This window comes from Cydia pomonella, chromosome 5, assembly GCF_033807575.1.
Source record: "Cydia pomonella isolate Wapato2018A chromosome 5, ilCydPomo1, whole genome shotgun sequence".
Classification (NCBI taxonomy): domain Eukaryota; kingdom Metazoa; phylum Arthropoda; class Insecta; order Lepidoptera; family Tortricidae; genus Cydia; species Cydia pomonella.
The window spans coordinates 20,467,112-20,494,187 of NC_084707.1; the positions used below are offsets into that span (position 1 = coordinate 20,467,112).

At 36.5% G+C, this 27,076-nt stretch overlaps 2 protein-coding genes across 2 annotated transcripts; one reads left to right on the forward strand and one right to left on the reverse strand.

The window, feature by feature from the left end:
* Positions 1 to 22: 22 nt before the first annotated feature.
* On the forward strand, positions 23 to 5,596 carry LOC133518042 (DNA excision repair protein ERCC-5). The gene is made up of 7 exons (XM_061851604.1): positions 23 to 520; positions 608 to 783; positions 905 to 1,113; positions 1,604 to 1,802; positions 1,956 to 4,185; positions 4,411 to 4,697; positions 4,856 to 5,596. The coding sequence occupies exons 1-7, from the start codon at positions 433 to 435 to the stop codon at positions 5,525 to 5,527; spliced, it is 3,861 nt and encodes a 1,286-aa protein (XP_061707588.1). The 5' UTR covers positions 23 to 432; the 3' UTR covers positions 5,528 to 5,596.
* A 2,783-nt stretch (positions 5,597 to 8,379) lies between these two features.
* On the reverse strand, positions 8,380 to 26,693 carry LOC133518046 (transmembrane 9 superfamily member 2). The gene is made up of 10 exons (XM_061851607.1): positions 26,361 to 26,693; positions 25,728 to 26,120; positions 23,709 to 23,864; positions 21,801 to 22,139; positions 21,080 to 21,172; positions 18,206 to 18,411; positions 13,956 to 14,115; positions 12,595 to 12,756; positions 11,427 to 11,577; positions 8,380 to 10,488 (listed from the first exon to the last, which is right to left on the reverse strand). Exons 1-10 carry the CDS (start codon positions 26,490 to 26,492, stop codon positions 10,298 to 10,300), a joined length of 1,983 nt encoding a protein of 660 aa, XP_061707591.1. The 5' UTR covers positions 26,493 to 26,693; the 3' UTR covers positions 8,380 to 10,297.
* Positions 26,694 to 27,076: the final 383 nt, after the last annotated feature.

Here is a 27,076-nt window from a genome sequence, read left to right on the forward strand (position 1 = left end):
TGCACGCGCACAAACGAATCACCGGAATGATAGCAGAGGGTCGGCCGAATCGCGGACCGCGGAGCGCCGACTGAACTGTCAGCCGGTCGGTCGGTCATAGGATAGGATGTGGGGTTACGCATGGGGCGTGAGAAAATAAAGTGTGGGAAAGAGTGGGCGTCTCGGCGTAGTAAAACATTTGATACGTTGTAGTGAACCAAACACATATTTATGAACGTGATGCGCCAGTAGCTAACATTTCAATTGCAACTGTGTGTGTGATAAATACACGGAGTTCACGAAGCGAAAAGGTTGCGATGTGTGAGGAAGAGACTGACGATTGACCGGAGATTCCGTGGGAAACGACCTATGTTATGTGTCCTAATACATGTATTTGTTAGTTTGAGTATGTTTATGAAACAAAAACTGTGTTGTGGAATTTAATCGCGTGCGATGGGAGTCACCGGCCTGTGGCGGTTGGTTGAGCCCGCGGGGAAGCCGGTACCAGTCGAAACTTTAGAGAACAAAGTGCTCGCCGTGGGTATGATCACTTTATTTAATTACCAACACAGAAATGATATCAAACGATAGGATGGATTATCAATTAAATAACACAATTTTCCCACAGATATCTCAATATGGTTGCATCAGGTTGTGAAAGGTTATCAAGATGCCAAGGGAGCACCTTTACCAAATGCCCATCTCATAGGTCTCTTCCAGCGTCTCTGCAAACTGCTCTATTTCAGAATAAAACCTATATTTGTTTTTGATGGTGCTTTTCCAGAATTGAAAAAAGAAACTATTGTAAGTTTTCAATATTTAGTTTCCTTAAATATCTTTAAACCATTTGAATGTAAGTCCAGAAATCATACTAACATTGCAATATGTTATTGTTTCTAATCATGTAATGGAATAAATGTTTTAGGCAAAACGGCAAGATAGTAAAAACAGGTACCACTCAGAATCTGAGCGCTTAAAAAGAGAACTAGCCATTCTACTCAGCAAGAAAACTGCAATAGGCAGCTTGTTAGGCAAGCAGATATCTCCAAATAAGAAACCTAACCCAGTCAATAAAGATCAAGATGACATGTTCAAGTTGCCGGCCTTGCCACAAAATAAGGAATCGGAGTCAGAGTATGTACCATTCATAATAACTGTTATAGAACTGACCATATTGTTATTTGTCGCTTATCTATCACATTTGGTAAAACTTGTAATGATAGATAAATGTAAACCTTATCACAACATGATAAGGTCCACATCTAGACAGTTATGTTTCTGTTTGTGCAGTTACCATTAGTGTTCATCCACATATTACGTCACAGAAATAGGAGGAGGGATGGTCATGACAGTACATACTAAATACCTATCTCTTTCCTATGAATAAGTGTGTTGTAATTAATGGATGACCCTTATATATATTGAAGCATACATTGGTACTCACTAATATCTGACCTTGGTTTTATTTTCGATGTGTTCTCAAAAAGTTTTTGGTAATACACTACATTATCAAGTATATTTTAGTGTCTTGATAATGTACAAATACTTTATATAGCGTAATCACAAGATCCATCTAATAGTCTTGAAATTTATAGAAATCTCAACATACGTTATATTTTCCTAGATCATCAGATGATGAAGACACTTCAAGTGGCTCCATTGTTGATTTACATTCTGTAGACCTTCAGTCTGACAGTTTCAAAAACTTACCTACAAAAGAAAAGTATGATCTGCTTATTGAATTGAAGGAAACAAGAAAAATGAATTCCTGGGGTAAACTTCACACATTGCCAAAGAAAAGTGACAACTTTTCTGATTTTCAAGTAAGTAAAATAATAATAGCTATTTAGGTATATTGTTTTGCGCCTTTATTTATCAGAATATAATTATTGTATAGGATGCAGGTACCCGATAGATTATACTAATCTGTATCATACTGTATGTAATAGTAATTTTTTTGTTTGGTACTGTTTTAGATGCAGAGATTACTAAAGAGAAGAAAAGTACAAGAATGTATAGAAGAAACAGAAAAAGAAATGGGAGATGTTGGAATGTCAATGAATGAATTGGAATCATTGCTGAATGAAGAAGGCATTGACACTAAGATAGAAAGCTTACCCACTCGACGCATCGCGTCTAATAATAACACTAGGTATTTACTCATTAATAATGTCAGAGAAGCTTTGGCAAAAGCCAAAGAAAAGAAAGAGGCAGGAAATAAACCACAGACAAGCACAGATAAATCTCTACCCACAGGAAAGCCAAGTAAACATGATGAATTGGAAGATGATCTGCAAAAGGCCATTCAAATGTCTTTAGAATGTTCTGATGAACCTAACACAAGTGGCTGTCAATCTAAGACTGATGACTCTTGGACCTCAGTTTTGACAGACACAGATTACTCAGATATGAGTGATTCTGAAGATGAACTAGAACAGCCAGATATGTCCACCGCAAAAGCGTACATTATGCAGTATAGTGATTACACACATAAGGCCATTGAAAAAATCGTTACTCATCGATCGAAAAGTGGAAAAACGAAATCAAAGGCCCCAGAAGTAAACCAAATATTAAAAGAAATTAATAGTGAAAAGTCAATAATTGCTGATAATGTAGAACTATCTTCTAGTGATGAAGAATCGCGACCAGAGATAATTCATTCTGACGCAGATATTTCAGTTGCAGATAAAAAGACTATTGAGGTTGAGAAGCAGATAGAAGATACACAGGATGAAACAGATGAGTATGTAGAATCTACTCAAGCGTCAGTTATGTTAATTGAAAATACTGAACCGGATGTTATATCTCTAGACTCTGATGTGGGTGAGCCTATTGAAGAAAAGCAAACAATGAATGAAACAGACATAAGTTTTATAGTTAGTGATTTAGAGTCTAGTGGTGTAGGCGAATTAGGAGAAGTACCTGAATTATTAAAAGAAACAGTGAATATCATGAAAGAAAGTATTAATGCTAAGGATCTAGAGTCTAATGATACCGATGATGAATTTGAAAAAGTACCTGAAGTAATGAAAGAAAGTGTTAATGCGAAGGACCTAGAGTCTAGTGATACCGATGATGAGTTTGAAGAAATGCCTGGTGTAATTAAAGAAACGGTTAATACCATGAAAGAAAGTGTTAATGGTAAGGATCAAGAGTCTAGTGATACCGATGATGAGTTTGAAGAAGTACCTGAAGTAGAAGATAAGTCACGCAAACCTGTCGTAGAACTTACGCTAAATGTGGATGATATTCCAAATGATGAAGATGATATTTTTGCAGATGTTTTTTCACCCATTATTAATTCCAATAGAATCAAAGAAAACATCGCAAAACCTGTAAGCAATACTTTTGAAAATATTGGCCCGAAGAAAGAACCAACTGACAATACAAATAAAATCCAACATAGACTAATATCAGATGGTACCGCTCTACAAAACAAAGAGATGGAATATGTAAAGTATGAAAAACAAGATTTATCTACAGATGATGATGATGAATTACTGAAAGCCATACAAATGTCATTAGAATGTGTTCAGGAACCTAATACAAACACAAAAGTAATAAAAGAATCATCAGCCAGTGCTCAACCACATAAACAAAAAGGTAATGATGTCAGCATGGCTGAAAATCCGGATTTTAAAGAGCATTTAATCAAGGATCATGTTTGTACAGAAAATGAAAAATCTGTATCTAATCCTGTCTCTGAAACAATAACAGTAGAATCAGACTCGGTTATGCAACCAGAAAAACATGAAGATGATAGTGTAGTCAACATTGAAAGTATTTCCAAAGACGACACTATGGCCACTAACGATAAGGAATCTAACAAAGACCTTGTTAATAAACCTCAGCCAAAAGAACCTTTAACTGCTGAACAACTGAACTCAATGGTAGAAGTGATTCGAAGTGAGGAACAAGATTTGATCCAAGAAAAAGGCAGACTGGATCGTATAGGTAGGAATATTACCGAACAAATGACAAAAGAGGCCCAAGAATTATTGCAAATATTCGGTATTCCGTACATTGTTGCACCAATGGAAGCCGAAGCACAGTGTGCATTTCTAGAAAGTGTCAAATTAACAGATGGCACTATTACCGACGATAGTGATATTTGGCTATTTGGAGGTCAGACAGTTTATAAGAATTTCTTTAATCAAAAGAAACACGTCTTGCAGTATGTCTCAGAACGGATCGAAAAATCTTTCAGTAAGTATAAAACGGTAAATTCATCCAAGCTGTAAATAACGCTCGCACATGCCGCAAGACTAGTATCGCAAAGGAAGATGCTGTCGCTACGAAAGTTTTCGATCATTATATCTTTATCTTAGGTGCCTAGTGACATCATATGATGTTGGTAAAAAACCGCATAATATAGTCGGTATAAAATATACCTATACATAAGTCGGTAAAAAATAATGTTTGATATTGCAGATCTAAACCGAGAGCAGTTGATATTGCTGGCGCTCTTGGTCGGGAGTGACTATACAACAGGTGTGGCTGGCGTTGGCCCAGTCACAGCCATGGAAATTCTAGCCTCCTTCCCTTTCAACAAAAAGCAAGTATTAGCAGAAACTTCCAAACAAGTCCGATACGCGAAGCTGTTGGACGGCCTGAAAGAATTTAAACTGTGGGTCAAAGCAGAAAAGAGAACTGATAACACAAGTTTGAAGAAGAAACTGAGAAATGTTACTCTGTCAGAGGACTTCCCTAGTATTCGAGTAAGTTACGTAATATTTTTAGACTACCTAAACAAACAGGCTGCCAGTTTTACTGAGTCCTTAAGACTTGCAAGCAGTTGCTAATATTGTAGAGCTGTCCTGTAATTTAAATAATTTAATTCAATCGATATTCAATAATTCAACTGATTTATTTTTAGGTTGTTCAAGCATATATGGAGCCGAACGTCGAGAAAAGTGAGGACAAATTTACATGGGGCGAATTAGACATAACTGTGTTAAGAGACTATGCAAAAAGTAAATTTGGATGGTCTCAACAGAAATTTGATGAGATAATCAAACCTGTGCTAGCAAGAATGAAAGATAGGAAGAATCAAAAGACTGTTCACGATTATTTCAAAAGAAGAATCGAATTCCAGACATTGGAGGATCAAATGAGTAAGAGAGTTAAAGCAGCGGTGCTGAAAATGGGTCCGGAAGGACAAACTGCCGAGGCAAATCTTACTGAAGGCGAAACTGTAAAAACTACTAAGAAACGAAAGAAATGTGCTAGAACTTCAACGGATAACGAAGCCGGGCCTTCTAAACCCAAACAAAAGAAAAAACAAGTAGAAGATTCTAAACCTGTTGTCAAAGTAGTTGAAGTTAAAGATGGCAAAACGGGCATCGAAATCAACGTACCAAAGACTGATAGATATCAAGAGATTATTCCACAAAGAGAGAAAGATAAACAACATCTGCTTGAAAATAAAATGAAAGCTATTGAAATCTTCAGGAAGACCACAATAGACCGTAAGCAAAAGCCTAAGAAAAGAAAGCCTATTTTGCCGAAAGACAAAGCAGATTTGTCAGAGAGCAGCAGCAGTGATTGAGTTTGTTTTTTGTTATTTCTATATGGCATGTTACTTATTTATAAAGGTACAATAAAAAAATATTTTTTTTTTTATAAAATAGTCCATTTTATTATTGTTTACATCAACTTTTTCGGTTAACTAAGCATAGTTTTAAAAACATAATTGATTAATTACATTTATTGACAATATTTGTAAACACACAGATGATAACGCGACATAAATAAAATAAAAGGTCACTAAATTATATCTAAAACTTTATCCAAATTTGATTTCCCAAATGGTATAGCTCAATTTTTCAAGAAATGCACCTGGCCTATGTGAAGGTAACGTGTCTGTACATTCTTTGTTTCATTCTGACGTAAATCTCATATAATTTCTGTAAACAACTACATAGACCAAGAAACAGTTCTTAAGATTTTTCCTGACTACATAAGTGACTACGCATCTAATTTATTTTTGCAGAATTTTCTGTAATAACTTTAGATATGCTATAAGTACTTATTCATTATATTTATTTCTATCTATCCATCCTTTGCCTTTTTACAGTTCAATTATGCGAACACAATGCAACTGAAAAGCAATAAATAAATCTTAGGATTAACAATAATCATGCATTGACTGGGGTACGTTTCAATAGTTGTCGTTGCACTTTTTTTAATGATTTTTTAAGTTTTATGGATTTAAGAATTATCAGTAAACGAGGCAGACATTGTGCAGTCATGAAAAAGACCAGTGGCCAAATATATCGGAACATATCTTTATTTCTATGGTAACAAAGGCGTGTTACTATATATTTGGCCACTTCGGCACTACTATTTGATGCTGTGCAATGGTAGGTCTCAAATATACTATCTGTGTCCTTTGCGTTTTTATACTTTGAGCCGCACTAACAAATATTAGGGAAAAAAGCCAGTATGAGTGCCATGAGATTTTTTGTTCCATGGGAGAGAATTGGTACTCTGCTCAAGTCACTGGTATAACCAGAGGTTCTACAAAGGGTTATAAATAACATGTAGATCATGTCCTGTGTGCTAATACAACAAAAAATAAGCATATACATTGAAGGGAATAAGCATATACACGGGAAGGTGATTCTGATTGCAAACAAAGGGTGTAGCAGGATAGCCTAGGAAAAACTGCCCCCAGCGATTTTGGGCCGAAACTGTAATCAAACGATGCCTTTTAGAGAGGTTATACTCTGCACAAAGTTTCATCCCTCTGTTACCCCCTGGGGGTGAAAAACACCCGATTAACCCCAAAACTGTTTTAATTATTTTTTCCTAAACTATGAAAGTGACGAATTTGAAATTTTGTACAAATATTAATAAGACTAAAAGCTATGTGCTAAAAAAATATTAACCCCCTAACCATTTAAATTCTTGTAAAAAAAACAAAAATAAAAAAAGAATCAACCTGTATATCAAGTTTGGCTCATGGTACACACACCATTTTTTTTTCAAAGATGAACCAGTTTATATTCTACATTATACAAAAGTTTCATGGACCTACTCCAGAAGGAACATTGCGAAATTAAAATAAACGTACTATTTCGTAGCCACTAATCATTATACTCATATCATGCTTAATACGCAACGTCTCGGACCCGAAAACAAAATAATTAAAAAATACCGGCCAAGAGCATGTCGGGCCACGCTCAGTGTAGGGTTCCGTAGTTACTCTTCCGTCACAATTTAACCAAGGGATGAAACGGTACCTTTCACGCGAGTTAAACAAATAGGCAAATTTGCACAATCAGTACCTAATTAAAGTCTTTTTACTATGAAAGGGAAACTTTTTGCGATAACTCAAAAACAGCTAAACTGATCATGTCCGCTATAGTTTTCATTTAATGTCTTTCTTAAGCTCTACTTCCACGATTTTTTTTCATATTTTTTGGACCTATGGTTCAAAAGTTAGAGGGGGGGGACACATTTTTTTTTCTTTCGGAGCGATTATCTCCGAATATATTCACTTTATCAAAAAATGTTTGTTGAAGACCCCTATTAGTTTTGAAATACCTTTCCAACGATACCCCACACTGTAGGATCGAAGCAAAAAAAAATTCACCCCCACTTTACGTGTAGGGGTGAATTTTTGGGGTACCCTCAAAAAAATTAAATTTTTAGATTTTATTGTACGACTTTGTCGGCTTTATTGATTTATATATCCATGCCGAATTTCAGCTTTCTAGCAGTAACGACCACAGAGCAAAGTCTCGGACAGAGAGACAGACATGGTGAAACTATAAGGGTTCCTAGTTGACTACGGAACCCTAAAAATGTTTTTATAAATACAAATGAGTTTGATTCATACTTCTTTATCCACACCTTTTTCAAATCGGGCACGAGCAGCGGTCCGATCGCAAGCCCTTGTTTATTAATAATGCAAGGCTCTTAGTGGGAGTTCAATGAATAGTACGCACCAAAGAGCCAATACATATTAATTTCGCAATGTTCCTTCTGGAGTAGGTCCATGAAACTTTTGTATAATGTAGAATATAAACTGGTTCATTTTTGAAAAAAAAATGGTGTGTGTACCATGAGCCAAACTTGATATACAGGGTGATTCTTTTTTTATTTTTGTTTTTTTTACAAGAATTTAAATGGTTAGGGGGTTAATATTTTTTTAGCACATAGCTTTTAGTCTTATTAATATTTGTACAAAATTTCAAATTCGTCACTTTCATAGTTTAGGAAAAAATAATTAAAACAGTTTTGGGGTTAATCGGGTGTTTTTCACCCCCAGGGGGTAACAGAGGGATGAAACTTTGTGCAGAGTATAACCTCCCCAAAAGGCATCGTTTGATTACAGTTTCGGCCCAAAATCGCTGGGGGCAGTTTTTCCTAGGCTATCCTGCTACACCCTTTAAGTATATCATTCTTAAAAGTTTATACAGATTCAAAATATGTACATTCAAAAGGACATATACATACAACAGTGCAGTAGAAACTTTGTTTTTAAGTTAAAGGCAGAAAAGGAAACAAGATAGCTGTAGCCCAATATCAACCTTCGAGCATTCCGCGCTTTAGGTGACGTCTTTGGCGCCCAAAGGGTTAAAAGGTTAGATTATGCAATCAAATAATTTGGCAACACAACCTGTTAAAAATTGACGCTTTTGGAGGTGTTGCCCAATTATTTATATCCAGACTGAACTAAAGCTGGAATCTAAAAACATACAAGAAGACTAGTATAATTAGTGACATATAGATCGAACTAGATCGTGCCATTTACGACGACGCGTGCCTTGACTTCTATTGTCATGTTATTAAAGGTTGGATTTGACAAATTTACGCGTCATCGTGGATGACACGAAGGATATGTAGAGCGCAATTTTTTGTTTTATTCTGATAGGTAACATAAAACCAAAAAATTTGAGAGGCATCGACATTTTAAATGATCACGTACCTTCCGGTTAGTATCAAACTGCTATCGTAACATCGACAAATAAGACATATTTATAAATGTAAATCAAGCAGTCTAAAGCGGTACGGATAACTGGTATCACAAGTACTTATACCTACTCTAATGTACGAACAATCTTTTGAAAAGACTTATCGTGTTGTTTCTGATTTTGCAGCATGACAACTACAGAAAAAAAATGAATTCGGCCCGATGCAGTGCTTTTTCATACTTTTTGACATAAAATAACTACTTAAGTTGACCGTTGGTTTAACAAGCTCAGATTATTAAGGTTTTCAGTTTTTTTTAATTAATTGTAGGTATATTAAATCTGTATTATACTGCAAAATCTCAATAAACAATTACTTATTGCGCGCATCATTCTCTTCATTACTTCCCGGCCCGATTCCTAAAGATACGATATGAACATATCCAATCCATATCATATCTTTAGCAAATGTTCGAAGTATCTTAAAGTTAGAATCGAGCCGTATATCTCTAATCTCGTTTTCACCAATACCTTTTGTGTACTAATGTCATAAAGTACCTACTGCAAAAAAATGTAAATTAAACATTCATTTGTCAAATCGGCAAATCGAACATTCACTCAATTTTGAGATCCAACAGCAATTATACTTCATCATAAGGACGCTTTAAGTTCATGCAATATTTTGCGTATTTTTTGATTGTATGTTACATTTGTTTCTTATGTGTACTCTGGACATAAGTATCTGCAGTAAAAACGCCCTCAGTCGTGTCGACGTCAAAGACATGTATAACTGTATCACAACTGAATACGATGCAAATGTGTAAACATATCTTCAACGTCAGCTTACACACCAAAGAAAATGTTGAGCATACTTCCAACATACCACATTGATGATGTTGAAATTTTAAGTTTGATTATAAGTGCTTAACATCTTCTGGTCGAACATACACAAATCCAACTAGTGATGTGCCGTTAGAAAGTTACCAAAATTGAAAACTATCGGAAATATCTCATATTTTTGTATCGGGATCGATATTTTACGTTTCCTTAATTTCGTATGAGAATGTCCTAATTTTTCCGAACACTTCAATATTTTTGAAACTGCGCAACTAAGGCTCTCCCCACCTATATCAACGCGGAATCGGCAAAAGCCAATAGAAAAAGCCTTATGTCTGCGCAATACGAGCGAAAAAGGCGACGGTGCGTCGGAAGGCCTCGGCCGATGCAAGCCGAGCCGAATGACGTCTTTTCCGTTCTTATTGCGCAGACATCGGCTTTTGCCGATTTCGCGTCGATAAATATGGGGAGACCCTAACACATCTGTAAATCCAAGTATACACTGATGAATAATAAAAATCCTTACACATCCCAAACCGAGACACGGAGCATACAAAGTCCATCTAATCTACCTTAACTACACTGTAAATCTTCCTCACGAACCAGAAGCAAGCCATGAATCCTATAGTGCCCGTTAATAGGAAGAATAAGAATACCATGATGAGCGTGTAACCGAAGTACAGGAAAGTTGAGGCGGCGTCTTCTATGTTCAATTTGGTGACGAAGTAATGACAGCAGTAGACGAAGAGGTAACCTAAAAAGTTGCAAAATTTACCGGTTAGTTTAGATCATAAATACTATCAATAATCATTGCTGTTTATAGTCTGTATCTTTAGGTAGTTAAATAAATGTAAACTGTATTTTTACATTTTCGGGGACTTGAAACATTTATCATTTAACCAATAAAATCACTGATTGTGGTTTGTTTACTTTATTTTAAATATAAAGACGTCAAATAAAGCTAAATACCTAAGCATACAGATTTTAGAGCCTAACTCCGCAGATTCTTTATTAACACCAGTTGAACATGCTTATACTACAAAGGCTGTGGTTTCAGGCAAATTATTCATTACTATAATAAACAAGTACAACAGGGATAGAACCCTATTAAGGAAAAGTATTCCAAACCTACTTAATAGTTTGTCTGAAACTATCAGATATGAAAATAAAAAGTCCAAATTCAAGGCATTGTCAAAAAACGTTTCCATACATTGTATTAAATAATACGTATATAGTAGCAAAGAGAATTTGATATAGAGGTTGTCAAAGAAAACTTACACCGACGTAGTATAAAAAATCTTTTAGAAAGCCATTTGAGTATGATCTTTCTTTTACTGATTTGTGTGTTAAATATCAAAAAGTGGCGCCATCTAATAGATCAAAGGCCAAAGGTATGTCGATATCGTTTCGAGCGATGGCGCAACAACCTTAAGGTAGTGCCCGGTAAGATGGAAGAATAAGGATCAAAGTCAAATGGCATTCTAAAAGTTTTCTTTGACAATACCTATTTCAAATTCTCTTTGATAGTAGTAACTATAAGATATTTTTTGTTCTGTGTACAATTTCAATTAACTAGAGACTGATGTTCGTACAAACAAACTAATTGTGGAGTTTAGTGTTGTTGTGGGGCTATGTTTACTAATGTTTTGCCACGTATTTATATGAAATAAATAAATAAATAACAATACTAACCAGCTGTCGAGCCTGAAGATAAGAAGGCGCGCCACCACCAGTGGTAGTCCTCGGCGCAGAGGTGGAAGTAGCACAGCAGGATGGTGGTCTCCGAGCACGTGATCACCAGGATCACGAACACGAGGAATAGGAAGCCGAACATGTAGTACATCTGGAAACATGAGGGTGTAATTATGTTCAGAAAGGACCAACACAGAACACGACAGTAAGCATCAAGACCAGTCAACTTATATGTAATATAAGAATGATACTAGGAAGCCGAACATGTAGTACATCTGGAAAGATGAGGATATAATTATGTTCAGAAAGGACCAACACAGAACACGACAGTAAGCATCAAGACCAGTCAACTTATATGTAATATAAGAATGATACTAGGAAGCCGAACATGTAGTACATCTGGAAAGATGAGGATATAATTATGTTCAGAAAGGACCAACACTGAACACGACAGTAAGCATCAAGATCAGTCAACTTATACATATAAGAATGGTATTCCACCTGACCAATTTCTTTGTCCAATATGCATTGCGTACACATTGGACCAAGGAATTGGACAGGTGGAATATCATCCTCAGTTAAAGTACTTAAATGTTTGTGCAGACACAGATGCACTGTCCTATTGTTCTTACTTCTCTTAAACTATTGTCTTTTACCTGATATTTGAAGAAAAAATAAATAATTTAAGCAGGGATGCCCTATAACCCAATAATTAATTGGTAAGTTAGCAATAGTTATTAGAATCATTGCTCGTGTAATAAATGTGTCAAATAAATGAAAAAAAAAACAGCAAAAGTAGACACAGGTTCAAAATCCTTATTCAAATTAAGAGGGAAGAATAGCTTTGCGATGCTAACGAAATAACGGTACTTTTTCTATGAAATTCCATTTCGGGAGAAAACGGTCTCCACTAACTAAATCCTAACAAATCACTTTGATTTTGATGTCGATCGCTTCAGCATACTATATTCTAGGTTTAATTTTTTTGAAAAAAAAAAAAGCGGAAAGCTTATAAACCTAGTTTTTTATTGTATCAATAACATACTAAAAAATAATGGAGAATGAAAAATATTTAGAAGTGAAAAAACATTTTCCTTTTTTGGTATGGACGATCCCTATTAAGAAACCTGAATTTCTCCCAACCTCCAAAGTTTTAATTAAAACTTACCTGGCTGGACCACAGAGAGTTGAGGATGAAGAACAGCTGTATGAAGATGCACCCGAACGGCAGGACTCCGCCCATGACGACGCCAGGCACCGCTTGCGTGTAGAGGGACTGCTCAGGGATCTGCCGTGGAATTTGGTTAGTGCGCACTGGATGGTCCAGAATCTGCAAATAAATAAGCGGAGAGTGAGTAAAATAGTAAGTATCTCAAGTATGGTGTAGTGGGGTAATTCCGTAAGGAAAAAACACTAACAAAGTGGCGGGTAGTTCCGAAAAGAAACTCTTATTACCAAGGATTATGAGTGTTTTTTTTAATTTTCAGGATTAATGAACTCTCAAAATTATAAATACACGAATTAATTCGAATACACGAACAGCGTGTTACAATTCCCAAAAAAACATCTAAGAATCGAACAAATCTGTCTAGTCTACTAATTATACTTCTACTACTAATAGCCCTCAAAGCACTAGGTTGTTCTGATTTAAAATTTCACGAATTTTACACATTATTCATTATTAAGGATAGTCTGCCGCCAAATCCCAATAAGGCCTAGTTTACCCTCTAGGCTGTTCTAGGTCAGATGACAGTCGCTTTCGGAAAAACTAGTGCCTACGCTAATTCTTGGGATTACTTGCCAAGCGGACCAGGTGCGAGTTGTTGAAAATGCCTCACACTCTTTCTAAGGCCGAAGTAAGTGCTAATGAATGTTAGCGCCACAGACACTCCGCACCACACAGCCAACAGCGTCAGAAGGGTCGATAATGGGATCGCAGTCCTTATCTCTAAAGTAATAGAGTTGAAAATGCCTCACCCTCTTCCTAAAGCCGAAGTAACCGCTAATGAATGTTCGCAGCATAAAGACTGCACCACTCAACCATCGACGCCAGAAGGGTCGATAAGGGGATCGCAGTCCTTATCTCTAAAGTAATAGAGTTGAAAATGCCTCACCCTCTTCCTAAAGCCGAAGTAACCGCTAATGAATGTTCGCAGCATAAAGACTGCACCACTCAACCATCGACGCCAGAAGGGTCGATAATGGGATCGCAGTCCTTATCTCTAAAGTAATAGAGTTGAAAATGCCTCACCCTCTTCCTAAAGCCGAAGTAACCGCTAATGAATGTTCGCAGCATAGAGACTCTGCTCCACACAACCATCGACGCCAGAAGGGTCGATAATGGGATCGCAGTCCTTATCTCTAAAGTAATAGAGTTGAAAATGCCTCACCCTCTTCCTAAAGCCGAAGTAACCGCTAATGAATGTTCGCAGCATAGAGACTCTGCTCCACACAACCATCGACGCCAGAAGGGTCGATAATAGGATCGCAGTCCTTATCTCTAAAGTAATAGAGCTGAAAATGCCTCACCCTCTTCCTAAAGCCGAAGTAAGCGCCGATGAAAGTTAGCGGCACAGAGACTCCGAACCACAGAGCCAGCAGCGCCAAAAGGGTGGAGAATGGAATCGCAGCCGATGAGCCCTTGCCCCAGAGAACCAGGTTCATTATGAAGAACAGGGAGAACACCACACTGTAAAAAAATATTGCATAAACAAAAACTGCAAATAGACATCGCAAAAAGTGAAAAAGAGAAAATGACATTTTTGTAGATTTTGTTAGCCACTTGGCTGCTTTGTTACTCCATAGCTCCATAGTACAACATAAGCATAATTAGCATTTACGTGTTCATCAAGGAGTACCATCATCAACACTGTTAACTGACAGTTCGTAAACCTTATTGGAAAGAATAGAATAGAATAGTTTATTCATTATAAAAACACAATATAAATTTGCACTTCAAACTTATACGTATTTTAAATAATTATCGTCAAACATTATAATTATGCACATATTTACATTGAATATTACAAAAAAATGTACATCATTTCATTTGATTTATATTGTTTTTATTTTATTATTTCAACGTTAAATTCAGAGTAGTCATTAGTGAGGTATTCTTTAACGCTATACAGTGTGCGAGATAATAGCAGCATTTTCAGGCGTTTGCGGAAAGAATTCTCACTTTCGATATTCTTCATATGGTAAGGCAGTTTATTGTAAAGTTCACAGCCCATTGCATTTGGCGAGCGTTTTGCAAGTTTTAGCCTATTCGCATTCGGTATTATATCAAGGGATCGTTTAGTATGGCGAGGGTTGCATTGAGACCGTATCTTGAATTCGTGGATATTTTTTCTCATATACATGATTACCTCCATTATGTAAACTGAGATAGATGTTAAAATACTCATTTCTTTAAAGTGTTGTTTACAAGAATCTCTAAACTTTGCACCAACAAGTACTCTGATTGCTCGTTTTTGCATCTTCAGGATGCGTTCATTATTAGAAGAGCTGCCCCACAGAATTATTCCATATGATATTATTGAGTGAACGTAAGCATAGTAGGTCTCTTTTAAGCTATCATCCGATACCAAAGTTTTCAACTGTCGCAATGCATAAACACCCTTTGCCATTTTATTACACACCATTTCTATGTGTTTATTCCACTTTAGTTCAGAGTCTAACTGAAAACCCAGTAATTTAACTTCATTTACTGTCTGCAGGAGTCTATTATTTCCTAGAGTAACTTTAATTGATGATGTTGGTCTTCTGGGCTGGAATAACATTACGTTCGTTTTATCGGAGTTCAGTTTTAGGCCATTTGCAGTAAACCAATCTTCACACAGATATATGGCTTTAGCAATCTTAATTTCTAGTTCTTCATATGTTTCAGCACTCACTGTGATCGATGTGTCATCAGCATATAACATCATCTTACCATCAATATTCAAAGCTAATAAATCATTGACGAATATGAGGAATAGTGTATTTCCCAATGCGGATCCCTGTGGTACGCCAATCGCAATATCCTTAGCGGAAGATCTTCTTCGCATTCCATTAATTTTTAGTTCAATTGATTGTTTTCTATTTGATAAGAATGATTTTATTAATTCTCCGCTTTGACCCCTGACACCGTATATTTCCAACTTTTTTAGAAGTAATGCGTGGTTTACGGTGTCGAAGGCCTTTGTCAAATCGAGAAATATCCCTGCAACTTTCAGTTTACTATCCAAGCACATATAAACGTGTTTTGTAAATTCATGTGTCGCAGTCGTGGTTGATTGGCCTTGTCGATAAGCGAATTGCGCATCTGAAAGTGCTCCATTATATGTTACATGTCTGATAATGATATTTGACAAAATCGCTTCAATTAATTTTGATATTGTAGGCACTATGGTAATAGGCCTATAGCTCTCAACATCAGACTTTTCTCCCTTACCTTTATATATAGGACATATGCGGGCCTGCTTGAGAGAAATTGGGTACATGGTTGATACCAAGATTCTATTAACAACGTGTGTTATTTCTATGTGTAATGTGTGTAAGGCTAAATACATTAGCTTACCCGAGATATCATAAATGTCTTTAGTAGTGGATTGGCTAATTTTAGCTCTAGCCAGTTTCATTAATTCGTCTACGCTTACGGTACTGATTTTGCACTCCGGTTGTTCAGGAGTATAATTTAGCAGATATTTTAATGCCTTTCTATTATCGGGAACATTATTAAAGGCGACATGAGACCCTATTTGACTAAAGTAATTGTTGATGTGTTCTGGGGCTTCATTATTTGGAATTGCCTTGCCTGTAATTTTATCAGTTAATTGCCATTGCCATTCTTCAGCAGCTTTATTAGTCTCTTCTTTTATTATTGACCATACTTCCTTTTTCGTATTTTTAGATTTATACAGCCTTTGCTCCAGATGTTCCTTTTTGCTGTCATGAAAAGATTTGTCTCTGGTAATTTTTTTTCTTTAATCTGATTTTTAAATGAAATATTTGGGAATTGTTTTTGTAGATGATACAAGTCTTCTATGTCTTTTTGCATATTGATTAACTCGTTTGTCATCCATGGTAATCTTTTTTCTTGTGTGTTTTTTTACTATTTTCTTTGGGAAATGGTTATTTAGAGCAAAAATAAACTTATTAAAAAAAACGTTAAAAATATTATCGGAGTCATTTTTATCGAAAATGGTTTCCCAATCATAGGATAGCATTGTGTTTACAAAATCTCGTATATTTGAATCGGTATAGCATCATATTTCTTTAAATGCAGCTCGTGGATTCACATTCTTGACTTGCAATTTCACAAGTTGACCGTCATGATCAGATATACCAGTTGACAGTGGTAGAGCTTTGATTATATCCATGTCAATGTTTGTGACTACGCAGTCAATTGACGTTCTAGTGATACCATCTATTCTTGTGGGGAAATCCACTATATTTTGAGCAGAGTACGGTAATAGAATATCATTAAGGGATGTTCTCTGTACAGAATTTGTTAAGAAGTCTACGTTCCAGTCGCCAGCTAAAATAACACCTTTGCATCGCACACTGCATAGAACGTCAAATAATTTAGATAAGGTTTCTAATAAAATCTGAAAGTCACCTTTTCCAGGCCTATATATTCCTACAATAACAACTTTTTCTGATTTAATGTCTACTTCTACGGCGGACAATTCACAATCATATTCTACTGACAATGCTTCAATAATGTGCAAGGTTTTATATTTTAAATTACTTTTGGTAAAAATTGATACACCACCATGAATTTGTCTTTTACGTATGAAATAACTAGCATGATTATACCCTTTAATAACAATATTACTAACATCATTCTTATTCAGCCATGTTTCAGTAGTAATTAATACATCAGGTTTATGGTTTTCAATAACTCCATCAAGAGCAAGTAATTTATTACGAATACTTCTACAATTTTGGTGAATTAATCTAAAACTATTGCTTCCTTTCACTATTTCAGTGTTGGCGTCAGTTTCCGTTTTTCTAAAAAAATACTGCGTTCCTTGATGTTTCTTGTATCTAGTCCATTTTCGTGAGTGTCCTTTTTATTATTAGTTGCAGGTGTTAAATAAATTAGATTTGAACTATTAAACGATTTGGATTGCCCTGGATTTAGATTTGTAATGGCTGCTAGTTCATCTGCAATAAATTTTGGCTTCCTATACCAATATTCTAGTCGTTGATCATGTTGTCTGTTTATTTCAAGGATAGGCATAAGGTCCACCGATGGGCAGTTAAGAGTGAAGCTGTTAGTGATATTAACTCACCCAGCCGCACACCATCGAGGTCAACAAAATGTTGTTCTCCCACCACCGTCCGCCGAAGCTCTTGTAAATACAGGCGCTGACATAACCACAGGCCACCGGCACGCAAGTCACCAGGGTTGCCGCCTTGGTTGGCTGGCGACAGGAAACCGAAGCACGTGAAGCAAAATTAGCAAATAGTATGTATACTCACCCAGGGACACCATCGAAGTGAGCAGTATATTGCTTTTCCAGCACCGGCCGCCAAAGCTCTTACATTTTTTTTTAATACTACGTCGGTGGCAAACAAGCATACGGCCCGCCTGATGGTAAGCAGTCTCCGTAGCCTATGTACGCCTGCAACTCCAGAGGAGTTACATGCGCGTTGCCGACCCTAAACCCACCCTCGTTGAGCTCTGGCAACCTTACTCACCACATAACCAGCCAGCAACACTCAGTGCGCATGTCATCAGGGCACACGAACGCTAGGATCACCAGGATCATGCCGAGACAGTAACTTACCCAGGGCACACCATAGAAGTCAACAAGATATTGCTCTTCCATCGCCGTCCGCCGAAGCTCTTGTAGATGCGCGCGCTGACATAGCCGGCGGCCGCGCCGAGCAGCACCCAGGCCACCAGCGCGCACGTCATCAGGGCGCCGCGGTTGGCGGGCGACAGGAAACCGAGGCACGCGAACGCCAGGGTCACCAGGGTCATGCCGAATACCTGGAAACAATCATGCTCAGGATATATTGATATTAGCCCTTAAATTGGCAACAGAATATGGGAAGCAAATACCTTTGACCGTCTTTTGATTTTTTTTTACTCATTAGTACTATTGAGCATCGAAGAGGCTTAACCTCACAACCTACCACATTTTGTGCCAATTTAAGAGTTAACAGCAGCGAAAAAATGTGGGTTTGTGTGTCTGATCGTACGTCCCAGGTATTTCATTCGGAGTATGAACTGTACGAGTATCAGGGAATCAATGGACAAGTAAATATATGTACAAAAGCAATACATATATATGTAATATACGAGGTTCTTCAAAAAAGGAGTGTACAGATTTTTAAAGGGTCGGCAACGCGCATGTAACACCTCTGGAGTTGCAGGCGTCCATAGGCTACGGTGACTGCTTACCATCAGGCGGGCCGTATGCTTGCTTGCCACCGTCGTGGTATAAAAAAAAAAATGTAAGCATATGTACGAGTAGGTATTATAGTTTTGTGCTTGTAACACAAAACTTTGTCTTTGAAGTTAAAAATAACATTTGTTTAATCGCATCTGCAACTACATAATGGCAAGACATAGGCGGTTGTTGAATCATAATGTTCATATCTATCTGTATTGCTGTAGGTTTATGAATCAAATTTAAACAAGTGTTTTTTTGTCGCAAACTTAGGTCATATTGTATTTTGTACTTACTGTACTTACTCGGGATTCTCTTTTGAATATAAATAATAATATTTCGCTTTCCTCTAAATTCAATGCAGCTAGAAAAAATATTCCATATTTCTTCCTCTCCTACAATCTATTATTTCCTGCCGATTAACTTATCAAAACTCTTTAACTATAAAAATACCTAATAGAGAAATGTATCAGTGGCGCTTAATACGTTTTCCCCAAATTAATTATTATGTGTGTTGAGCGACTTGAGCGTTATCGCGGTCCGGCCGCCAATTACCAATTTACTAGAATGGTGATAAAATCTCGCTCAGCGGACTGGGTCAACCGTGTAATAGTGGTTACCAATTGATTTATAGGTTTCCAAATCGCTAATAGTACCTGATGGTATATTAGATTGAAGGTGGTATTTTGTGATTACGCGATGCTTTCCTTAAAAGTCGTTTTAATTTAATTAATTCTACTGTTACAACAATGAGCTTTTGTTCGGAATCGAATCAGCAGTACATTGTGACGGTTTTATTATATAAAGGTTTTGGGTATATACAGAAGAAGACTCTCAGTTCATCTACCAAATAATCGATTCATGCTAAAATCTTAAAACGTGTCTACGTAGGTGCATTAACCTCTAGCCAGTGTATGATGAGGATCCTGGCCGAATTTTCAGTCATCTTTTTGAATTTTTGTAGCACAACCGAGGTTTGGCCCACAGTTATTGACCACCACGCACATATGGGTCAAAACGCTAGAATTTACTTTTGACGTACATACAACAGCGAGTTATTGTCGTAGGTATATCGAAAATTTGCAATCCGTTTTTTGTTCAGCGCAATGAACGATTCCACAATATACCATTGTACTCATTGTTATTTTAGCAAGTTCAAAATGGCCCCATGCTTTCCAGTTTAGTTTTGTACCAGAAAACGAGTGACCTAAGTGCATTGAATTGTTGCACTAATCTAAAATCTCATCTCCTAGCAATATGCGACAAAATGGCGTAATCCGATTCAGTACGTAGTTTAAGAAATAATTAAGTTGTCGAAAGTGCTGTTAAGTCAGAGTTCAATATTGACCCTTTGGTCTGGAGAAAACCCACGATGATACGTAATGACGCATTATTATCGCGCGTCATTATTTATATCTTTTATAAATATGTACACGTTATCGTGTTTTTAACGAAGGATTACCCGTTTCACCAAAAACTTTTTTTAATCGAATAATATGATAGATCCAATGCATATGCGTTTTGTGTAATCATTATATTACAGACTAGACTCCGCTCACAACTTGGTCGAGCAGTATGAACACTACGAATAGAAAGGTAATTAGTTTTAAACACAATAGGCTACTAGACTCATATCAAATTTTACATAATAAATGTATAGTTACTGCTCTATTTGACTTAAGTTACCAATATTTATGGATTTCGGGTATTGAAAGTGTATGATGACTACATATTTTTATTTAAAATGAGTGTTTATTTTTTTTACTTTTGAAGTTTGAAAACGCTGTCGGCCATGTAGTGACATCATAGGACTTGAAACTAACTTTATGTCGAATCTTATACAAGTCAAATTCGATTTGTAGCCTCTGCTGTGACATTGTCAAATGTTGTTGACCCGGTTGACGTCATTCCACAGATAATATAATACATAGACTAACATGGCTGATATCGTTTTCGCCTGATTACCTACGTAAAAGTAAACTAAAAAAAAAGAAGCTGTTTTCTAGGTCATAATAAAATATTGTAATATTTTTCTTTTTTAATGGAACAATAATGAATAATATAAGACCGACTTTAAAAAACGGTAGTAACCTATTAGGGGTTGAATTTCCTAAAATCCTTCATCAGTGAATCTCCAACATTCGAAGATATGTTTCATATTTCAAAGTCCTACCTTCAATGGCTTAGGACTTAGGCAGTGCATCGTCTATCAGTATTTACATAATGTGACTGTTATGTATAGACAAAATTGACCGTTAGTTTTACCTGTGCCCCGGATCCCAGGAAGACAGCCAGCAGCATTCCTCGTCGCGGCGGTCTGAACACATCTCCGTGCACCAGTTTCCAACCAAACTCTTCCTGTTGGACAACAGGAAACGCTTATTACGTAATTTATTCATCGTTTGAGAGTAACGGATCTGTAGCAGTATAATTTGGCAAGAAAAATGCAATTTTGTTTTGTCAAAATAATGTTTTTCTATTCGTCCACTGCAATGGTTGAATTAAGATTTCGTACGAGTATACCAAACTATAATTGCTTACTTTTCATGTATGGGATCCCAACTCCAACAATTTTGTCTATTGAGATACTTACCAATTTTCAATAATTATTTAGGTTTTATAGTAAAAAAAGTATTATTTTAGATAACTCGTAGAAAAAGTATTGTATCATAATATATAGCTACTGCTAATTATGAGAACTTGAAATGTAATATCAGCTCTAAAAAAACCCAACAAATAAATTATTTTTACTCTAACTTCCTTCGTTTTATTGTTATCAAATAATTATCTTTATCCCCCTTTCAGTATCCCCCTTTGAGTAAACACTTTATTGCACAAAACAAGTACATAACACAGAAAGAATATAGTAAATGTGTACAAAGGCGAACTTATTCCGTTAAGGTATCTCTTCCAGCTAACTTAAGATAGATGGGTAATGTGTCACCGCCAACCTATATTTATTCTTATGATCAATTTGACAGCTTACCTGGGCATCTTCTCCACACTCCATCTGATTGTATCTCGCAATATCCTTGTGAAGGGTCCTCAACAAAATCATAGCAACCATTCCACTAAGGAACAGGACTATAACCAACGAGTTCAAAATGGAGAACCACTGTATATTCGTATGCGGCATCGATTCGAGGATGTAGTCCCATCGGGATGACCATTTGATGGTGTTGTTCCGGTGGAAGGTGACGCGGTAGGAGTAGGTGATGGAGAAGGTCTCGTCTCCAGTGAGCATGTTGGGTATTTCGAGGGGAGTCCGAGTGTTGCAGTCTAGCTGCTTTTCGGTGTTTGTGTGCCGGATGCTGGCTGGTTTAACCTGTGATGCAATTGAAAACAAATTAGGAAAAACAATTTAAATAACACTTTCTGTGCGTTTGAGTTAGCTTTGTTCATAACTATTTGATATCAATAGCTTAAGTAGTTTTCGAGATATTTAGTGATGTGACAGACGGACGGACGGATAGTTATTTGTTATGTGATAGTCAGCAAACGAGCAGAGTCGTACCAAAAGGGTTCCTTTTTACGGAACGGTTCTTTTTGGTACGAAACCCTAAAAACGACAATAACCCTTAAACCTCGAATTAATTTCATTGTTTATCCAAACTTTAGTTTAGTTACACCACAGTGTAAGGATATGTGGATATGTATGTAAATACTTAAATACATAGAAAACACCCATGACTCAGGAACAAATATCCATGCTCATCACACGAATAAATAATGCCCTTACCAGGATTTGAATCCGGGACCATCAGCTTCGTAGGCAGGTCACTACCCACTAGGCCAAACCGGTCGTCAAAATACGCTAATTACGCTAAATGCTTTCATATATGGATATTACGGTTACTGTATTAGTCATCAATATTATCAATGTATAATCTGCCATTACTATTAATCTGAAGATGGTTTTATGGTGACATACGATTATATATCATGGGCAGTGATCGGCGATTAGGTTCTCACGCTGCGGGATGTCAAGTAAAAATGTTAGGATGTATTGGATCTACGCCACAAACTCGCGATATCGATTGAACAGTTTCGAAATAAATGCATAAATAGTATAACACCCACCGCACCACCTTACAGAAAACCGCAGCCAAATAACACTAGACCATACTCATAGTGTTGTGTTCCTGCCGGTGCGTAAGGTTATCAGAGCTCAACGGGTGCGGAGTGTTAGGGTCGGCAACGCGCATGTTACGGAGACTACGCTACGAAGACTGTTTACCATCGGCGGATCGTATGCTTGTTTGCCACCGACGTAGTATTAAAAAATATATATATTAAGGTCATTCACCCCACCTGCAATCGCAAATCACTGCTTATGAGTTCACAACACATAATATTTTTTATTTCCCCATAGTAGGTTTTCTCGAGGGCCAATATGAGGTCCTCCAAAGAGGAGTGTAAAATATTTTTAAAGGGTTGGCAACAGTAATATTAAATAGTAATTGCTCTAGATTCTTGTATGACTAGTAAAAGAATTGTCTTCCACATTTCCATTTTATAGACCTGAAGCATCTCCATTTTAGCTACAACAAAAATGCTTTTGTTTGCATGTCTGCCCGATGGATGTTCTCCTCCACAGGATTTCTCAACCTATAAGTTCAATATTTATCCGCCTCTAAGGCCCAACATACATAAAATTGGTAGTTATATTTAAAATCTAGTGAAGCAAACATTGTTGTATTTCTTTTGTTTTGAAATTGAACAAAACAAAAGAAATGCAATTCTGTTCCAAATAATATATTTTTTAATTACATTGAACTATGGGCCTCAGGAGGTTAAATGGATTTTTATGGTTGATTCAGTTTTGAAAAAATATTAATATAGCAAAGCCATGGGATCCGCGAAGAGCAGCTCACGGAGACACAAGTTTACCCACCTTAGCCGAAATAATCCTTCCACCATTATCACCGAAGCCCACGCCCCACTCCTCCTCGGCGCCGCTGTGGTACGTTATCTCGATGTCCACGTGGTTGAACAGGAAGTAGGCGCCGACCGGGGCCTGATTAGTGGCTACGATCGGTGTGCATGTGTCCTGGATTCAAGTTGATTAATTTAGATAGAAACTAAGAATTTGACATAGTTATACATGTATTTAAGCTGTTATTGAGACAGAGGGAATATTTTAAAATTTATTTTAACGTTATAGGGTTCATTTTTGCGTAATTTCAAACACTCTCTCCACTCTTTACTTGTAGAAATAAAAATATTAAGACGAAATTGTAGGACCCGCGCGAAATCGCCTTTTCCGTACAAACTTAGTCCTCATTTTAATCTCTGGATATTAATATTACTGAAAATATTTTGACACAGTTGGGTGTATATTGTTTCATTTATCATTTTTTAATTATTATAAGAGTAGAGTTAGGCTCAATTAAAAAAATTGATTGAAATTAGTTTTTGACTCCAAATTTTTACAATAATCAAAAAATCGAGAAAAGTCAAACTTAGGGGCATAGCTATCTATGGTTATAATACATCAAATTATGCACAAATGTTTTGGATAATGTCAATACCCAGAGAGGAAAATAAGGACTATGTTTGTATGGAGAAGGTTGTCCCCTTTCCTCTTAATATTTTATTATTTAATTAGTTCTGTAGTCTCATACCTAAATTTAAGCATTTCGGAATTCATTTCTTCTATTCTATAATAATTGTAGTGAGACTCCTAAGGTAGCACTCATTGTAGATACAATAATGCTACGCTACAGAGGTGTAATTGCTCTGGCCCATGAAAGAGTCTAAGTTATGCAATAGAGAGTCAGTTGTTTACAAAGAAAGCTGTCCATTGTGGGAATGGTAACAACATGAACTACTGTTTACTAAATTGCCACAAATTGTGTCATAAGCAATCAAACAAATGGTAGATTATACACATTCCACATTGATCAAGTAAGCAATAGATTGGCGTTTGTTTTATATAATAAAAAATTGATTATGTATAGGTATTAGGGCCAACACACATACCCACGATACCACGTCGTATCGTGGATACGTGGTATGTGTGTTGATCCTAATGTAGGTATTGTGTACATATATTGTATAGGTATTGTATTAATACCAATTTGTTAGTTTCCTATTTTATTGACTAAGGTCTCAGTTCCAGGTTGAGGTAAAATGATTCAGTATGTCCAGATGTTCTCTGCTACGGGTTGCATATCTCAACTGATTTTTGTTAAAATTTGTTTCCCAATTCCATAATTTCTATATAATTATGGAATTTTTTGTCAATACAGGCTTTGGAAATCATTTCCAAATGGCAGAGCCATGGGGATTTGCGAGGTCAACAGCTGAAGGAGCCACTAGTTTGTATTTCATGGGGAGTTATAGTAACACCAATCATGAATATTATGCACAGAATTAAACTGTTAGTCACATTTGAGGAAAATCCCTATAATATTTTAATAAAGATTCAGATTTATTAGCTGATCTGATGTGAATAATACTAGTTTTGCTACATTTCGTTTTTATAATATGCCTTGGACCTAATATCTTTTTTTTTTACATTTTTAAGCTTGGCCCAAATTAAGAAAACATTACATGTGATATTTTCTTAGACCCCCGCCCCCTCCCCGATGGTGATCATGCGTGACTTTTCAGACCTTCCGGGGCCCTTACTTAGTGTGACGTGTAATTAATGGACTGCCCCTTGTAACAAAAACAACCAGATCTCATTACAACTCACTTATCTGTACAAGTATGTATATTCTACTTTATCACATTTAGTTTTTTTTAACCTTTGCGATACATTTTTAAGAATTATAAACCATGCTTAGCAAAAACATATTTTTGATTTGAACGATGTGATCTTATTAGACCCCCAGTATCCATGAGAAATATCATGTACCTTCAAAACCACCTAAATACTTTTTTTTTATCTTATTAGAAACTATCTTACCAAATCCCGCCTGACTTGGCAGCCCATAGGGAAGCCAGTGCTGCAGTAAGTCTTCTCTTTGTCCACCAAGTAGCACCAGGTGACCGGCATATTGTCCAGTATCCAGTGATGCTGATAATACAGCGCCATACCCATCTTCAACAAGTTCAACTTCTTTAGCGACTCGGGGTTCGACCCCTTGTAAGTTTTAGTACACACAGCTGCACAATCAACATTTTCCATAAAGTTCAGCTTGTATGGACTTGGCCTAATTCGCTCCCCGAATACAACTTGACCAAGATTCTCAACTGGAGATTGAGTTTCATCTGTTGTGCAGAAATCAAAGTGATGATATTCAAATGGTATCACTGACTCTTCTGTGTTTAATCTGTTCACATACAATGGGATTTCATTCTGAAACAAACACAATATCTTACCGTGGTTTATATGATTTAACATGTTTTTACATCAAGATTATTTTGTAAATGGTAATTTGGTATTATAATTATTGATTAGTACCGCTATTAATGCCTTATCATGGATTTCACAGCGAGAAGTAATAAATCGCAACATGGTATTGTCAGTGTGTTGACGGCTTATACGACCAGAGTCCTGGGCGTATGCACCGAATTTCACAAATATTACTGTACTCACTTTGCAAGTGTTTGCGTTATCCTCGCCGGTTTTACTACAGTAATTTACCGGGGCTAAGCCGGGTAAATAAAACGCTTTTACACATGTCAAAAGCGATAATGCGCAAACGAATAACGAAGCTGTCGTGATCATGATGAGATGTTATCCCCTTGCTATCACATCAAAAAACTAACTAAATTGCAATGACACGCTTTGTTACAGTCCACATAATCAATCTTTAAGTTCAACACTCAAAATATTTGTAGAAAAGTATTGTTTTTCCTTCTTCTGTCGATTTTTCTGAGATCTTTACACGGCACGGTCCTGGAAAACGTCACCACAGTGAGTGTTGCTAGTCGTACTTCGTAGAAATAAATATGTCACAATATTTTCCCGTTTCACTCAAAAAGCGTGTTGGATTATGAAGCAAAAACAAATAAACCAAACTGACAAATCCAGCATCTTCAAAATTAATGAAAATTCGTTTTTTAAATAAACTTGCAGTATTTAAACGCAAAAAATGATACTTTTGATTATGGAAGGAAGTAAGGAATACAATCTCTATGTACCGAAAAGTGTGCGTCAAAAAACCTTTTTCCTACTCCTCTACTGTTATCTGTCATTTATGCATTCATTAACACGAATATAAGAACATACATAAAAGGTTTCAAGAAAAGTCTATATTGTCTATTCCTCATAAAAGCTCTTGTGCTTTTAATCGCTATAACGTTACTGCG

What these genes read in the sequence shown, in the direction of transcription:
- LOC133518046 (XM_061851607.1), bottom strand. Translation starts at nt 26,492, where the DNA reads ATGATCACGACAGCTTCGTTATTCGTTTGCGCATTATCGCTTTTGACA. An exon ending in AGTGTGGAGAAGATGCCCAG is followed by an intron (nt 21,173 to 21,800) that starts GTAAGCTGTCAA and finishes GTTGTCCAACAG; the next exon opens with GAAGAGTTTGGTTGGAAACT. An exon ending in ACTTCTATGGTGTGCCCTGG is followed by an intron (nt 14,116 to 18,205) that starts GTAAGTTACTGT and finishes ATTTTTTTACAG; the next exon opens with TGTGGTGTTCTCCCTGTTCT.
- LOC133518042 (XM_061851604.1), top strand. Translation starts at nt 433, where the DNA reads ATGGGAGTCACCGGCCTGTGGCGGTTGGTTGAGCCCGCGGGGAAGCCG. An exon ending in AATTGAAAAAAGAAACTATT is followed by an intron (nt 784 to 904) that starts GTAAGTTTTCAA and finishes TAAATGTTTTAG; the next exon opens with GCAAAACGGCAAGATAGTAA. An exon ending in ACGGATCGAAAAATCTTTCA is followed by an intron (nt 4,186 to 4,410) that starts GTAAGTATAAAA and finishes TTGATATTGCAG; the next exon opens with ATCTAAACCGAGAGCAGTTG.